Below are 18,030 nucleotides of genomic sequence, written 5' to 3' on the forward strand. Positions count from 1 at the left end.
TAACTAATCGACAGAGAGTACGTATCCTTCCTAACTCTTTCAAAAATTTGAAAAGGTATTGTCAATGCAAATTATAGGAAATCTGACACCCTTTCAACATATATATTGCTCAGAGAGGGATTAGGAGGTGAATTTTCAGAGAAAATATTAATTATTTGCTTGGTTTTCGGTGAATCGTATGGTCCAAAACCTGCAGACAAGCCCAAGTCTGCTCTAAATATGACATGCAGCTACTCGGCTATAGAGCCAAAGGTAAAATGTACCTTTGCCATCAAAGCAAGATGGTGCCCCACTCGATAACGTTTTACTCATCACGGACGTTCTTTTTTTCTCGGAGGTTCGTCTAAAAATGTAATATCGGCTCGTATTTGACAAGGGATGGACAGAAACTCAAAACAGACATATTATCGTGTGGCTAGATCTTAGTTGATCACGACTCAGAACAATATCGCCAACAACATTTAATGCCCTACGATCTTTATTACTAAACAGCGGACTCACGTCCGTGACGAAAACTGAGTATAATCTTGCATTAAAAAAAATATGTTACGTCCCATGTACAGCCAGTAGACGTACAATTTTTGCAGGATATGTACATTAGGTGAAACACCAAATTTTCGTATACATTATAGTTGGGACAACAAAGTAGAATTTGCAGCAGCGATAGAAATAAAAGCATTACGGACGTTCGTCTATTTAGGGCTTTGATATTTCAATTGTTCTCCGTAATTTCATACGTGCTCATAAAGTTCTTATAATTTTGTGGTACATACCCATGATATGTCAGCTCCAGAACACGGTCAGATATTAGATGCCACGTACCATACAAAAGGCACATCATCGGTTTGAAAAACGAAAATTATTGTTAAATAAGCTTTTTTGGCGTATTTTTACGCTTTAAGTCCTTGTCAAATGCAAAATATCAGTCAAAAGTGAACCAAACCATACAGTTCCTGAAAGGAAATTTACCAGGCTTTAAGATGACATGAAAGAATCTGTGTTTTTTTTTTTTGTTTTTTTTTTTAGATCATCTTGGTGTGTTCTAAGGGAAAGAGTGTCATAAGGTGCGAAAATTGACAATTGTACATCGTTCAAAATTCTCACCCATATATATATATATATATATATATATATACAGCAAAAAAACACCACTTTTTCAAGTTCATATCTTCAATAGAATATTTGGTTAAAATTTAAAATTCATATACGATGTTAAAGATAATTAATTGGCTATCAACCTGGTAGGTCGAAAAAGGGGAAACTTTACTCATAAGTGGACACATTCGTTTTTCTCCTTCAAGGCACAAAAGTAGAAATTGCACACATTGACAAGTTGTTAGTCATGCGCATGTGCACCTCCATATGATTATAACAATGAGAACATAGGTCAAATCTAACACAAATTGAAAGACAAATTAACTTGAAAAAGTAAACCTATTATTTCTGTAATGCCTTTGTATCCCACAAAGATAAAGGCAAAAAATTAATAAACAAAATAAAGAATCTTCTGTCAAATCCAAATTCAAATGGATATTAAAGAGGTAATACCAACAAAATCGGTAGGAATTTGAAATTTTATTTCAAATCAAGAAAATTGAAAATTATATTTGGTTCTTGAGCTTGTCTCATGAATTGGTGAATTCCTAAATTTAACAAATAAAGTAACGAAATTATGCGCATTTTATCACCTACGTTACTTACTCCCTGTATCATTTGAAGTTTGATTCGACAAAAAATTCTTATTCCCCATATATTTACCCACTTTGTTTTTGTTTGACGACATAAAGAGATACAAGGTAAAAAAAAAAACTTGTTTCTGCTATTCAAAGCATGTCTCTCATTGTAAACATTAATTTCTTGAAGGGTATTTGCAAACGAATGCCCAACTGTCAAATGTTGCATTTTTTTTTACCTTTGTGTCTTGGAGGATAAAAACAAATGTGATCACTCATGCGTAAAATTTTACTTACATTATCCTGCCAGACTGTAACCAATAATGTAAATAACATTTACATGGCATGTGACACAAACATATATCGAAAAAGAGTGTTTATTGTCCTTTTTTCTTTTTTTTTGGTTGTTGCTGAGTGTATATATATATATATATATAGAGAGAGAGAGAGAGATAGAGAGAGATGTAGATATATATAGATACATAATTATGCGTCACTGGTGAAGAATGCATTCTATCATTCGGAAATATATACAATTTGTTCAGGATTGATGAAAAGTGCTGATTGCTGTAAAGCAGACAAGACGCCAAAGCACTGGACGATACGCCTATCTTACGATTATATATATACGCATTGCAGGTAACCGTATAAAGAACAGTTGGATGGGCAGTGTCTGCAAAATTTGCCCAATGCTCTTGATAATAATAAAAGTCAGGTTTGGCCACTGATTGTCATTTAATGAAAACCGAATTTGAAGACAGAAATCCTTGATATATGAGTATTTACCTTCTGCCACTGCTACTACTGGCATTGTTACTTTCTGTACGCTCTGCATTCCCTTCCGTATGCTCCGCATTCCCTGCTGTACGCCCTGCATTCCTTTCCGTATGCTCTGCATTCCCTTCCGTACGCTCCTCATTTCCTTCTGTACGCTCTGCGTTTTCCTCTGTACACTTTGCATTTCCTACTGCAAGCTCTGCATTTCCCCCTGATGAAACAAATACAGAAAAAAAAAAACACTTCAGATTGTCTGAAATCTGTACTTTTGCTTCCTAAGCACTGATTTCACTGATTGCGAACTTTAAAAACACACTACATTATTGTTGTGCAATGATACAAAGTTATCACTACCCCCTCCCATTCCACAAAGATGACTGGATATTATGCCAGTTCACCTCCGCCAGTCAATGACCCCTACCAAAACTCTCCACCTCATCCAGTAAGTCATTGACCTTCATCATCCCTTGAGTATAATTGCACTTCTAGCCTCATCTAAAATTACGACCATGACTAAGACAAACCAAAACATCCCTGCCCTTTCCCCATTGATTACTAAGAATTGTTGTAGAATCCAAAACCAAGAATACTACGTCCATTATAAAACTAGTCCAGCCTTTGTTTCTATAACAACCAAAGTTTTGCCCAATTAGAACCTCTCTTTAACACGAAGACTCTACCCCCCCCCCCCTCACCAATTCAAAGTGTGTTACAACAGTCGAACCAATATCCATGATTGAATGTATGAAGAGATTATTGTAACATGCAGAGAAGACTTGAATTCTGACGCTCGAAGAGAGAGGATCGCTCCCAATCGCCTGTCGAATAAAGTGCTCGCCAAAATATACTCAGCTGTAAGTGTGCCATGATACTTCATTGAACATACCTCCGTAAAATAAGCTGATCCCGCTACAAATAATTATGACCCACCTCCCCCCCCCCCCCATCCGAGGTGTCTACTGCTTCTGATGATCACCAAACATTGGCGTTCAATCACATTTGAGCCTTATATATTATAGATAGATAGATAGATAAACAAAACAAACAAACTTAGCAGTAAGTGATGGGGATAACAGTGAAAGTGGGTAATGCAAAAAAAAAAAAAAAAAAATCCATTACAAGGTGCTTAACGCTCAGTACTAGAATTCCTACATAGAACCGAAAGAAGAAACGATGAGAATCTGTGAAAATCTGTATTCAATTTCTTGTACTGTTAGGACTTTATATGAAACAAGCGTTGTTTGTGTCGGCAATTTTTTCTTTTCTACATTGACTACCTTTCTGTGTTGAAAGAATGATCACGACCGAAATGATGCATCAAGATTGAAATCCATTCATTTTATATAACGTATAGTAGTAATGATTTCGCTCACTAAGAACCTAGGCTTGTGTGACAGTTAGAGCTTTGACGTTTTACCTCATGCCGATGTGTATTCTGAATAAATGATAATGTAGTTCTATTATGTTGATAGAAACACAGGATCAAAACCATGATACAAAGGAACTGCTGTAATTAAACTTCGGAGAACATTTATTTAATAATTCATATGAAGAATCTAAATTTGGAACGAACTCTCCATTACACATAGCAACAAGTTCTTCACGTGATCAGTTGTCAGAATAATCTTCAGACTTGGGAAGAAGGTTTGTAATTTTCATATTAATTATATCATATATTCATAGCAAACAAGAAGAATGAACAAAGTCAGTAAAGACCATTCTGCTTGCAAAATACCATGAAATTTTCTGTTGAATAAACAGGCTTCATTTCACATTGCCTACGGAAATTTAATTCCCATACCAACAATATTAGCAATGACTTACCAGTGAACTTCACCAGGAATCGGATTGTTTTTTGAATGCATTGTTTCACATCAAATGCAACTGCTATGACCTTTACGGACTCTCCCTGAGGTTCAGTGAAGAAAGTCATTTCATGCTTGTTCAGCCAGTAGAATGAGCGAATGCTCATTGTCTGCGTGTTCAAACCAATTAGAAAAGTGTTAGCAGTGAGATATTACAGTAGCAGCACACATACATGAACAATCTACAGAACACCTGCGAGTTCAAACCAATTAGAAAAGTGTTAGCAGTGAGATATTACAGTAGCAGCACACATACATGAACAATCTACAGAACACACGCAGGTTAGACACATCTATGCAAACAAGTCTATGAGTAGAGATCAGAATAAGAATGCATACAAATTTTTATAAAATGGGTTCAAGAATGTAGCCAATTGGAAGCGCTGAAATGAGTCACGTGTGCTTGTATTAATTTCTCACTAACATCCACGGCCGACGTCACAATGTTTGCACTAGCAGCGCGCACTCAATCAGTTGTTACAAGTGCGTCGCGCGCTACTATACGCGCTGTCAATCCTGTAAACAACTTCTAGTTCGGGCTGCCGGCCGGCCTTTCTTGTGTACATAACATGGTATTGTGTGGCCCGGCGTACCGCGTACGTATACTCTCTTATACGTACAGTACTTTCCGAGTGCGACGTGTTTGGGACGAACATCTTCGGACATCTTGATCCACAAAGGTACGTGAAAAATGTTGTTAGTTTTCGACCCATTTTATAAAACAAATGATGCACAGGATTATTTCGTGGCGTTAGTGGAGACGCAGCTCACTCTCGGGTATTTACGATGTAGTGCAACATGCACTCGGCTTCTCCTCGTGCATGTTTCACAATTGTAAATACCCTCGAGTGCGCTACGCCTCCAATAACGCACTCTATCCTGTGCATCATTTGTATAATATTGACTTGAATTGTAATACCCTTATCAGGTAATGACCAGGTGTATCTAAATATGAGCAATTTAATCTTTTTTTTCTACTATTTTTTTTTTTCATATTATGCGTTTACGCCAACAACATTATAACACACACCCTTCCAAATTTAAACCTAATTAACCTTTGGCAGAAGAAACAAAATCCCAGCATCAGGGCTTTAAAACAATTCTAAAATGAGAGTTGGGATAGAAAGAACTATTGTAAAAATTTGAATCCGTAAAATCGATGTTAAGTACTGTTCAATACATAAAATGTGAACAATAGTTATGATAAAAAAAAACATGTTTCAAACTAAACCGTCTACCGTTACGGTTTTGTGAGAAAAATACTCATATCTGCTTATATTTTAGGCTTTATTGCAAAAATGTTGATTATAGTAGAACGTTTCGTGATACAACATACCTATAGATATGCATCACATGTGATATCTTGAGCATTTTTTAAATCACTGCTACCAGAGGTAAAGAGGACCTTTAAGATTCTCTCACTGATATCATTTGTCCAAGACTGGTCACGTACAAATATGTCATAGGCCTAAATATTTTATACATATATATATATGAAGAGTTTGTTTGCAAAAACCGATAAGTCCATATTTGCCAAATGGAGATATTTGCCATTAAAGGTCAAGAAAAATAAAGAGAATAATAAGAAATTTTTTGCTTCTTTTGACCATAACTTCAAAAATATATTTTTATATGTAGTGACCAATATATCATTTAAAAGGTATTATTTAGTACTTTATGACAAAGATCGTACTTCAAAATCTTCAAAAATGGACTTATCGGTTTTTGCAAACAAACTCTTCATATATATATCCGTTTGGTATATATCCGTCGGGAATATGTAGTTTGTTGAGGATTGAAAAGTGCTCAATGCTGTAAAGCAGAGCATATTAGGCGTACTTGTGTTTTGGTGCCTTGTCTGCTACCGGCGGTTTCACGCTGTCGCGATCCTCAGGCAGACTGACAAAGTGGTGTGTTTCTGTGCTCATGTGGCGCGGTGGATCGGTTTGACGCATGGATGATTTTTCTTTTCCGGTGTCTGCATTTGGATATGAGCTCGGACCTTTTATTGAGTGCGTTTTTGTTTCGGATGATGATGATGGCCTTCTCATCGAGGCAGAGGTTGCACAGGCCACTCCTTCTTAGAGTTAAGTTTGACCTTTTTTTTTTTGGATGTCCCATGTCAGTGTGAAGTTTACGCGTTTTTCTTTCAGGCTCCAGATGTATTTTGAGAGTTGAGTTTCGTTTTTGTATTTCTCATTCTTGATGGATTTAACATGATTCCTATATCTGTCTTTGAAGGTACCCCCGCCAGCCCGTAGTAGCACTTTCCTCGTTGTCATGCTTGACGGTTGCCTTATACACAAGAGCCTTTTTCCATGCATCTTCCTCTCAATGGGCATTGGTCTTTTTGACGGCAGTTGCATTTGGGTTTGGGTTCGGTGTCACGTGACTTGGATTGTTTGATAACTCTTTGGTTGTGGGATTTTATGACTGCATCCATGTTTTTCATGCAGCTGTAGCTCACTTTTACCGTATTCTTATTGAATATTGGGTTCAGCTTGTACCCTTTGGGAAAGTGTTCGTTGATGAGCTTCAGGAATCTACCCCCCACGTTTGTCTTGGTCGCTGCATTATAAGGTGGGTTGAACCATGTGATATTCCTGCTCCTGTTTTTCCTTTTCCCTCTTCTCTTTCCCTCTTCACTCGGTTTGGAGTACTTGATGTTTTTCTCGTAGCCGTTTTTTTTTTTCTCAGGGCTTCGTTGTACAGTGGCGCTGCGTTGTAGAATATGTCTTCGTTTGAAGACAATGTCGAAATGCGTTTTTCAACGGCTAAGGGTATTTGGGAAAAGGGAAAAGAAAAATCATCCATGCGTCAAACCGATCCACCGCGCCACATGAGCACAGAAACACACCACTTTGTCAGTGTGCCTGAGGATCGCGACAGCGTGAAACCGCCGGTAGCAGACAAGGCACCAAAACACAGGTACGCCTATATGTATATATATATGGGTGAGAATTTTGAACGATGTACACTTGCCAATTTTCGCACCTTATGACATTCTTTCCCTTAGAACACGCCAGGATGATCTTAGAAACCAGATTTTGTCACGTCATCTCAAAGATTGGTAAATTTCCTTTCAGGAAATGTATGGTTTGGTTGACTTTTGCCTGATATTTTTCAGTTGACAAGGACTTAAAGCGTAAAAATACGGTAAAAACGCTATTTTCACAAAAACTTTTGTTTTTCAAACTAATGACGTGCCTTTTTTTTATGGTACGTGGCATCTAATATCTGACCATGTTCTGGATCTGACATATCATGGGTATGTACCACAAAATTATAAGAACTTTATGAGCACGTATAAAATTACAGAGAACAATTGAAATATCAAAGCCCTAAACAGACGAACGTCCGTTATGCTTTTATTTCTACCGCTGCTGCAAATTCTACTCTGTTGTCCCAACTGTAATGTATACGAAAATTTGGTGTTCCACCTAATGAACATATCCTGCAAAAATTGTACGTCTACTGGCTGTACATAGGACATAACATTCTTTTATACAAAATTATACTCAGTTTTCGTCACGGACGTGCTTCCACTATTTTCTAATAAAGATCGTAGCCCATTAAACGTTATTGGCGATATTGTTCTGAGTCGTAATCAACTAAGATCTAGCTACACGATGATATGTTTGTTTTGAGTTTCTGTCCATCCTTTGTCAAATAGGAACCGAAATTATATTTTTAGACGAACCTCCGAGAAAAAAAAAAGAACGTCCGTGATGATTAAAACGTTTTCGAGTGGGACACCATCTTGCTTTGATGGCGAAGGTACATTTTACCTTTGGCTCTCTAGCCGAGGAGCTACATGTCAATTTTGGAGCGGACTGACGCTCGTCCGCAGTTTTTGGACCATGCAATTTACCGAAAACCAAGCAAATAATTAATATTTTCTCTGAAAATTCACCTCCTGATTCCCCTCTGAGCAATAAATATGTTGTAAGGATGTCAAATTTAGAATAAGTCAATGGATTACATAGTAGGAGAAAGAAGAACAGTGCCACTTTTTAGTGACAGATGCTCCAAGTGTTTATCTTTTGAGTATGGTAGCTGCCGTCTCAAACAGAACACATCCAGTTTTTGTCTCCATAACGGACGTTCGCTGTAATTGTCATGCTATTGAATACCTGAATTCATTCTTATTTTTCTCTTCACGACGATTTTTCTCTCATTCCCTAAGTAGCCTGAACATGCTGCGACCAAACAGAAATAAAAACAAAAGAAAACGAATCCGAAAAGTGCTACGCAATCACATTCAGGATAATGACGGAAGAAGTCTGTAATGGGCATGTGTTGAAGAAGAAACGGAAAAGTTTCAGAAGGACGTGGAAGCAGTTGAATGAAAATGAGAAGAAACAGAGAAGGGATCGAGCTCCAACACACAGAGAAAAGAATTGCCAGTGCACTCCCGTTATACCAAATTCCTCTGCAGAAGTTTTTTTTTTTTTTGGTTTATTTTTTCATTCATCGAAATGCCGTCACAAGCGACCAAAAATAATGCAGTATACATTTATATTGTCTGATGAAAACATGCAAATCCTCCACTTATCTTGACATTTTTTTTATACTCATCAATGAAAAGGCAATGTTAATTTGTAATTCTTTGCAAGATTTTTTTCTTTTCATTTTACATTTAAGAGATAGAGAGATTGTCAATAATTTGTTTCTGCTTTTGTGCTTACTTTGAAAACACATGCCAAGAAAGTAATGATTAAGAATAGGTTTAAGGTGGCCCTTTGATACGTTCGCTCTTCCAAAGATTCGTTACTCCGAATGTCCAAAGGTTTGTTTTTCAGAAAATGACCCAAAAAAAAAAAAATGTTCGTAGTTAATCCAGGAGGTTTCTTATTAAAAATGTTCTTATTCCGAAAGTTTGTTAATCCGAAAATAAAATATTAAGGTTCATTTTTTTTTAGGTCCGTTCTTCTAAAGGTGGAATGGGCCTGATATTCGTTTAGGTGAAAACGGTTATCATGAGGTTTTGAAATGTGTAGGATTTGGTTGTTAACTTGTTTCTCCACATTTCGATAAGCGAAGCTGATTTTTATGCTCCAATTAATATACCTTTCGATTAACCTTCGGAGATTCCTATCATTTACCGAATAAAAAAGCTTCGTGATTATACGAACTCTATCAATTTTCGGATTGACAAACTGGTTGAATAACAAGCCTCCTAAATGACGCGCTACAAAATGTTTGTTATAACAAACCATATTGTATAATATCGAAGTCACAAACATCCATCCAAATGATATGGACTTATTTTGTCTTGTTATGACGAAACTTCGCAGTATCGAACATAATAATCATTTCTGACTAATATAATAACACAAATTCTCCTCGGTAACAGTGTGTAACACAAGCAGCTAACGCAGAGGGATTTCTTCCTAACGAATATTCGTTTGCCCTCCCCAGCTAAACTTCGTATTTCTATAACGGAGTACATTTCTTTTGTTTTTGTATGTTAATTCTTAGTCATATTTAGCTGTGACCATGTTCGTTATAAGCAAATCTTGCATTGCAGACTTTAGATAACAAATTTAGGACCTGAATCTTTGCTTCGTGATAACGAAATTTTGATAAATATATTCGTTCTCAAGGATGGACTACGTCACTGAGATTACACGTACGTTTGGACGTTCATTTACGAGAGATGGCAAAATTGTTTTCTTTGATTCCTCAGTATGAGAAGATAAACAAGCTTTCAGAATTGAGAATTGGTAATATCTATTCAGGATTTTGCTGAGGAGTTTGTTCTCGACATGAAATTGCTGTTTGTTGTGAGTAGAATGCGTTTCCAACTCAAGAGAGCTGCATTGTTCAATATCTTTTTAGTTCCAAACGTCCGTGAGCTCTATGCGAACCTCCGTGATGAAAACTATGCTATGTTTGTTGGGTTATAGAGACTGCCTAGATCAGATACATCTTAAAAAGGGATGTTATTATTTGGGCGTGAGGATTAAAGTATGGGATAGTGCAATAAGAGGTCAAAATATTGAGTTTCTGTAAAATGCGCGCAAAATGCAGAAAGTGTTTAGCGGAAGAGCAATATTGCAACAGAAATGACGAATTTGCTTAAATCATCATTTGTCTACCATTACGTACAGGTTAAGAGTACAAGCTTAATATTCTGACAACACGTACACATGTCCCTTAAGATATTTCGTTACGATTTTCAACTGAATCAGATCTTTGCAAACTATGTTAAATGGTATTCAAATGCATGTGCAGTACTATTCCTCACGGACGTTCGCTGCAGCTCTGGACATGGTAAACTTCCGCGGTGAATAAAAACTTGTTCCTCTGGGAAAATCCCAGTATAATTGGGTTCACATTAAAGCTTGAGTTATACTCTTTCAGGTAAGATAAATGCTTTGGAGGATTTCCTACTTTTTAAATTTTGCCTTGTTTTGGCTCAATTGTACATCGTTCAAAATTCTGACCCATATATATATATATATATGTATATATATATGTGTGTGTGTGTGTGTGTGTGTACGATCTTCCAAAAAATATCAGCGATCTAAGCTTCCTTTTGAATATACATTGAAGTTCAAATTTGATATAATTGATATTGGGATACCTCTCAATTAGAAATGAAAAATCATTATTTTGGGCACCAGGTAGGTCCTGGGGAAATCTGTAATTATTTCAAGGCATTGGATAAAAGAAAAGCACATGGTTTTGTCAATATGCCAATACGTTTGTTCAAGGACGCAGCGCATCTAATTTTTGAACCACTGGCTTAGATCTTTTTCCAATTCATTATTCAATTCAATAGTTTCTTTATTTCCATCCTCAAAAAAAGGGGGGGGGGGAACATGATCAAAAGTGGTACAATTTTTCATTTGTCTTTCATTCGTCTGATAAAGGCATTTCTTTTCAAATACAATAAATAGTATATCCGCGAATGAGGTCACAAAAAGAAACAATGCACTTTGCCATGGCAACAAAAATAGTAAACAATCATAACGATGGAAAACAGCGTTCCTGAAAAAAAAAAAAGAAGCCAAGCTTATGAGACGTGGAACACTGGGACATCTTCAATCTTCAATCAGTGGAACACTGGAACATCTTCATATCTTCAATTTGTTACTGGAAAATGGATTTTCCCAGATGCTCTGAAAATAGCAAAAGTTACTCCAATTTACAAGAAAGGTTCTAGGGAAGATCCAGGCAATAACAGGCCAATTCCAGAATTGCCAATAATTGCAAAGATTTTGAAAACAACTGTCAACAAGCGGTTGGTGGATATTTTGGACTCACGCAGTATTTTGTACAAACATCAGAATGGTCTCCGTAAAAAGGACAGTATTAAGCTCTCACTAATCAACCATGTGAATTCACTTTAAAGTCTATCGATGAAAGTAAACACACTATTGGTGTATTCATTGATTTTCAAAAGGCCATCGAAACAATAAACCACAAGATCATCTCAAGCAAGTTGAGTTTTTATGGCATTCACGGCAACTCTTAACGATGGTTTGAGAGTTACCTTGCGAATAGATCGCAAGTAGTATGTTACAAGGAAACAGTCAGTAGTCCAAACACTTTAAAGTGTGGTGTACCATAAGGATCAGTTCTTGGGTCAAGGCTCTTCTTGATATATATAAAGACCTACCAAATTTACCTTCATTTTTTAACTTTAGACTTTTGCTGACGATTCAAATATATTTCATACATTCAATGTTGGCCAGAGGGAAGTTGACATGGGGATCATCAATCTGCATTTAAGGAAAATTCAAGACTGGTGCAATTCTAATAAAGTGACATTCAATTTGAAAAAAAAATAAATAAAACATATGATAAAAATAAAAAATGAGAAGTTACTGGGAAAGAAATACTGAAACTATCTGATAATGTCATTGAGAGTGAATGAATCATATTTTGATGGAATATGCATTGATAGTCATTTGACTTGGAAAAGACACATACAAGCTGTAAATAAATGTGTAAGACGGAAGGTTGGTATTCTTTCTAAATTATGACACTGTGTCCCCCAACATAAACTTATTCTCCTCCACAAATCTTTTATCCAGTCCAACATTACATAAAATTATATGGATTTGAAGTGTGGGGGAGTACATGCAAATCTTATTCAAACTGCCTTCGTCTTAGTCAGAAAATGGTCATGCGAGCTATCACCTTCAGTCCACTCAGAACACCTTCTGATCCCCTGTTTTGAAAACTGGGAGTAATGGACGTATTTGAATTACATAAACTTTACATCTGTACATTTTTATTCTATTTGTCAACGGGAAATAAGCCACCAGATGTAGTAGGAAATTGTCAAAATATTCAACATTCTTATTCAACAAGGGGCAAAAAAGAAGGGTTACTCTATCTAACAAAATTTAAAACTATGTATGGTCAACTCTCACTTCCTTATACAGGAGTTAAATTGTGGAATGCTTTGCCAAAAACATTTAAGGAAAATTACTACCAGGAAAAAATTCCGAAGTAGTTTAGCAAAACACATTAAATCTGAATAGACAATGGTACTACAAATCGATGATGTTATTACAGTATTTTTATACGTATTTTATTTGTTCATTTTGTAACACGTGTTAAAGGACCAACACTTACTATCACCTGTGCTAACTCTTGGCTCTTTTAGCAACCTCATTCTGTACATTATTGCCATAAGTTGTATATTTAATGAAGTTCTTTTTCGATAAATAGTTTAAGATTACTTTATCATTTATCCATTATATATTCGATATGCTTTAGATCGTTTAGACAGTTATGTGTGATGTGTGTTAATGTTGAATTCATATGTAAACATGTATGCAAACTTTCTTGTACATATGCTGTCTTTATAAATTAACTCAAACTCAAACCAATACGATTGATAAAATATGTTTCAAAACGCCTTTCCCTGTATGTGTGTTTGTGTGTGTGTGTGTGTTTGCCACAATGATATGAGTAACACGGAAACATTCAAGTTATGCTCAGTATAGGCCAAGGTGCATCAGAATGTTTAGTTAATCATATTCGTACTTCAGCAATGATGGACAGATGATGTCATTACCATAATCTTGGTTTGGAAGATTTTTGTGGGCATATCTAAATGCAATCTAAAAATTATAGGAAAATGTTCATAAAACGTAAGAAATGAATCTCGATATTAATTTGGCAACATATTAAAGTGACAGTTATAGTACCGTGAATCAACATAAGACAACATGCATTTGCGTTGCACAGTTCCTTTAAGATCTAGAGTCACTTTAAGATCTAGAGTCATGAAATTGTAAATGAAATATATAGCAGTGTGTAGTACTTCAGTTAGTTCTCCCATGTTTACCTGCGATACAAACAAATACATATTCCATAGGTTCAGCCAAATTCCGTGTTATTGTTATATTCTGTGTATAGCAGATAAGGTTGGAAGGTATGTAATTTCACCCTATAGATGTTGTTGTTATAGATTATAAATACATTACTGCACTAACAGTCTGACTCTGAGGAACTTTCCGACGGAATAAAAAAGAATGATGCCCATAAATACTTCAACAGCATTTAACATTTTCATCACAGTAAAAAGGTGAAAGAATGATATGGTAACATTCACATAATAACGACATCCCTTTTCCCATCTCATCCCGCTGCATTAAAAGAGGGTTATTTCTTTCTTTTTTTCAAATTGACTGAAGAAGATAACAATTTGATAACTTGAATATGAATCGTTATCAGTAAAGGTACATGCATTAAATAAACCAACAATTTCTTCTTGAGATAAGTTACGACAAGAATGTGTTATTTTATTTCAGCTGTGTGAAGAGAGTAACCAGCAGGTAACCCCAGCTCAACTGTTTTATTCAATATACTATTGGGGTTCGTACGATGATTGAGTAAAGTAGGAATTCTTTATTCAATGTTTTTTTTTTCTTTTGAATACTTCAAGTATGTTTGAATAGATTCGAGGGGAAGAGTAATGTCATTTTGTGACTGTCAGGAAGTGATTGACACTGTTTATCCAGTTTCCACTACCAACAAAAATATCAATTCTTATCCTTGCCGTATGTATGCTTATGTAATTTGACACAAGAATGAGTAATTTGTGAAAACCTTACAAGGTGTACCATATGAAATTATACACTCAAGCAAAGTACACAACGTAAAAACAAACATTAACATTAACACATATTCACAACAACTCAGTTCCACGCAAACACTTCACATCTTGCACAATGCACCTCTGCACTTTTTCCCCTCATTCTTCCCTCCCTTTCTCTTTATCGCCACTCAGTGAAGTGGTGACCTGTATATTGTATTCTTATAATGTTGCATTGTTTAGACAATCATTTCTGAGGCCATTGTCCTCGTCAAGCGTTTGCTTATGATGATGGTCTCCTGAATTTCTGTACATTAAGAATGGCCTAATTTGTCTTTAAACAATTGATATGCCGTAACTTATATTTTCATAAATGTATGCACAAAATCGATTGTTTATTTTCATTTTGCATTATGTCAGAAAAAAAATTGGATATTTGAATTAATCATTTATTTGTTTTAACTGTCACATTCAAATTATACTGTGATCAACGTTCGTTCAATTGAACTTGAATTTCATTTATGTATAAAAAAGAAATTCAGATGTAAAGATAAAATCAATCAATCAATCAATCAATCAATCAATCATTCAATCAATCAATCAATCAAGCAAGCAAGCAAGCAAGCAAACAAAACTATTTCCAGTACATATACTACATTTTGGGAGAATCCTACTCAACGACATAAAAGGTTGTGCATTTCGTGTGATGCCTCAATCGGGAATGAATGTTACACTACAGTTATTTGCATTGTGTGAAAGTCTGCATTATAATGAAAATGAGGAAGACGGGTAAGCAATGATATAAATCATGTGTATGCAGTCCTTCAAAAGCTGCTGTTTATCGAAAGAAAAACCAACCAAAGTTTTCGCGCGATTCATTTTCGAACTTTACGTTATATTCTCTTCTCTTTCATCTTTCACGACTTTCTAGCCTTTTTCTTCCCCCTGTCCTACATCACTCTGGTTTATCTTTTATCCTCCCACTGACCTCCGAATTCTTTACCTGATTCTCACTTAATTCTTGCTGAAACAATGTAGTGTCCCTGTCTCCTATTCTCCAGTCTCCAATTATATTCGTGCAATGTCAACCTCCGGCTTACCGCCGCAACTCTCCTCTTTTTAGGGTCTTCTTTCGCCACTCAACAGTCCTCCAAAAAGCTACATACACATGGTGTTACTGAAAATCTCTCTTTCTCAATTGTTCCAATATACAATTATAAGGAAACATAAGGTAGAAAACAGGCAAACATTTATTTGAAGCATGAAACACTCACTGCATCATCCGCTTTCTCCTTGTTTACAAACTGGGTAATGTTGACATCACCCTCTCGCCATCTCACATAGAACTGTTCACCGTAGCCATCACGTGCCTCAACGTAGCCCTTTGCTGTCTTCTCATTTTGAATCTCCTGCAAAAAAAAAGAGTCATTCATGGAAATGCAACTGCAATACATTCGTATCTACATCTCACTCTCTCTACAAATATATTGACGTTGATGAAGAGTATGCTAAGATAAATAATTCAGCCCCCCCCCCCCCTTTTTCATTCTTTTTTTTTTCCTCCACTTTCTCGCCGCTATTGGTTAAGCAGTTTTCACCAGCTTTAAATTTATATCTACCTACGTTATTCAGGGGATCTAGCAACAGACAAATGGTGCACGTTTCTGCTGTAAAAACTTTAGTGAGTGAATTCTTAATAAATACATTATAATTTCACATACAGAGTAATGAACATTCTTTGAATGAACTGTAATATTTCTCAGAGAAAAGCGTAAAGGTTTCCATCATAGAATAACACCTTTCAAATATGTTTGAGAATAAAACATAACATGAATGTAAAGTTATACATTGCACATGTTTGAACATTTGTTTGGACAAAGAGGTACTATAAAATGTATATAGGTAATTTCTAAAGTATAACAACATAAATAACATCGGCTTCTGAAACCGTTATCCAAATAAATGGAATTTACCCTGAAAAATGCTTAAAAACAGAGGGTCTACATTTCTTTTGTCTTATCCACGATCATCAGTATGTCTACCTGAACTTCGCAGAAATAGAAATTTTCATTCTGGATATTCGTGTTTTATGTTCGAAATGAGTAAATAGATGTGTCTTTGATCATATTTGGTTTTTTTTTTTTTTTTTTTTTTTTTGGCAAAGATAATTGTTACTTTCCGTTTAACTTCTACAAGCTAACTTAGTTTCCAGTTTGTGCAACGATATCGAGTGTCCGGCGTCGAATTCATATTAAGACTTTCGTTACACAAAAATAGTTATCATTCCAGCTTAAAAAAAACAAAAAACAAAAAAAAAAACAAAAACATGAGCAACTGAATTGGCTATCATGCAATCCAATTAAACAGGATCTATATGAGGATACAAAGATTTCATGTCACTTGTGTAAAGGCATGTGAACGTGACACTCAGCTGTATATAAAACATGTATGAGACATGTTTAGGGGCAAACACCAAAGAGGACATCAACAAGTAGGGAAAAATATAAGGGCCATGATATAGCCCCATCAGATCAATTATCCCCCCCCCCTCCTCCTCCCCTCGGCTATTTACTGGTCAGTGATAAGGTTGCAGAAAAGATTAGGGTTTAGGGTTGAGGGTTCGCAGTTTAGGTTAGGATTAGGATTCGGATAAGGGTTATAGAGGGTCAGGGGAAGGATCCGGGGTAATTGCCCTGGGTTTAATTGCCCTAGGTCAAATACAATATCATTGCTATAATTGATAGTATCCGTGATTGGGAAATATTGCCACATGTATTAGTGCAAAAAGACTTGCTTCCTGTTAATTACACAAACCTGCATTTTCTATGATTATTATGTACCATGTCAGTAAGGCACAGGCAGGCGACTTTCAGACAATGTAGCCTTCCCCATAGAAATACTTTTGATTAGCTTTTTTCTTTTATATCAACATTTTCTCACAGTTGAATGATAAATTAGGCACATATGTTTAAATAAGTGCATAATATCGCATATAATATTACATATCATAATGATTTATATTCAATGTATATATAATATTACATACAAGTACATATTACATCGATTATATATATATGTTATAAACATGCACATATTATATTATATATATTTGTATATATGTATATATATATATATATATATATATATATTATATATACATGCACATATTATATATAGAGAGAGAAGGAGAGGGAGACAGAGAGGAGGGGATTTTTTAGCTGAAATTTTACTTCATTCTAACGAAATTTCGTCGTAATCATGGTTGATAATAGCAGGAAGGCAGGAAGGCACTGGAAAGAAAACAACGGGACAGACCAATATGGTGGAGTAAATTGTGGTTAGACACTTCTAAGGACAGGGAAGGATGACTCTTTGCCATAGACATGTATATACCTGAGACGAACCCTTTATGTCATCATGAACAATGAAAGGAACTGTGTGCATCTCTCCTGCTCTTGTAGGCTTTGGTACGAACGCTGTGCAAATGACCATTTTGCCAACAAAGAACCTGTCAATCACTCCAACAATCCACCATTCAGAAAAGTGGTACAAGGTTAATTCCAAGGTGTTCCTTTCTAAAGTGACAGTGCCAGACTCTGCAGTTGCCACAGAAAACCGTTCAGAATCTGAAAAAAAAGTTAAGAAAACATTTAAA

General features: G+C 35.7%; 1 protein-coding gene across 1 annotated transcript in view; it reads right to left on the bottom strand.

Annotated features, from left to right (window-relative positions):
- LOC140246564 (uncharacterized) overlaps positions 1–18,030 on the bottom strand; it is a 57,054-nt gene that overhangs the window by 4,214 nt on the left and 34,810 nt on the right. The window contains exons 7-9 of the mRNA XM_072325906.1: positions 15,650–15,784; positions 4,275–4,425; positions 2,460–2,661 (exon numbers count right to left, since the gene is read on the bottom strand). Coding sequence (XP_072182007.1) covers positions 2,460–2,661; positions 4,275–4,425; positions 15,650–15,784 — 488 coding nt within the window. The remainder of the gene's footprint in view (positions 1–2,459; positions 2,662–4,274; positions 4,426–15,649; positions 15,785–18,030) is intronic.

The sequence above is a fragment of the Diadema setosum genome, chromosome 3 (assembly GCF_964275005.1).
Source record: "Diadema setosum chromosome 3, eeDiaSeto1, whole genome shotgun sequence".
Classification (NCBI taxonomy): domain Eukaryota; kingdom Metazoa; phylum Echinodermata; class Echinoidea; order Diadematoida; family Diadematidae; genus Diadema; species Diadema setosum.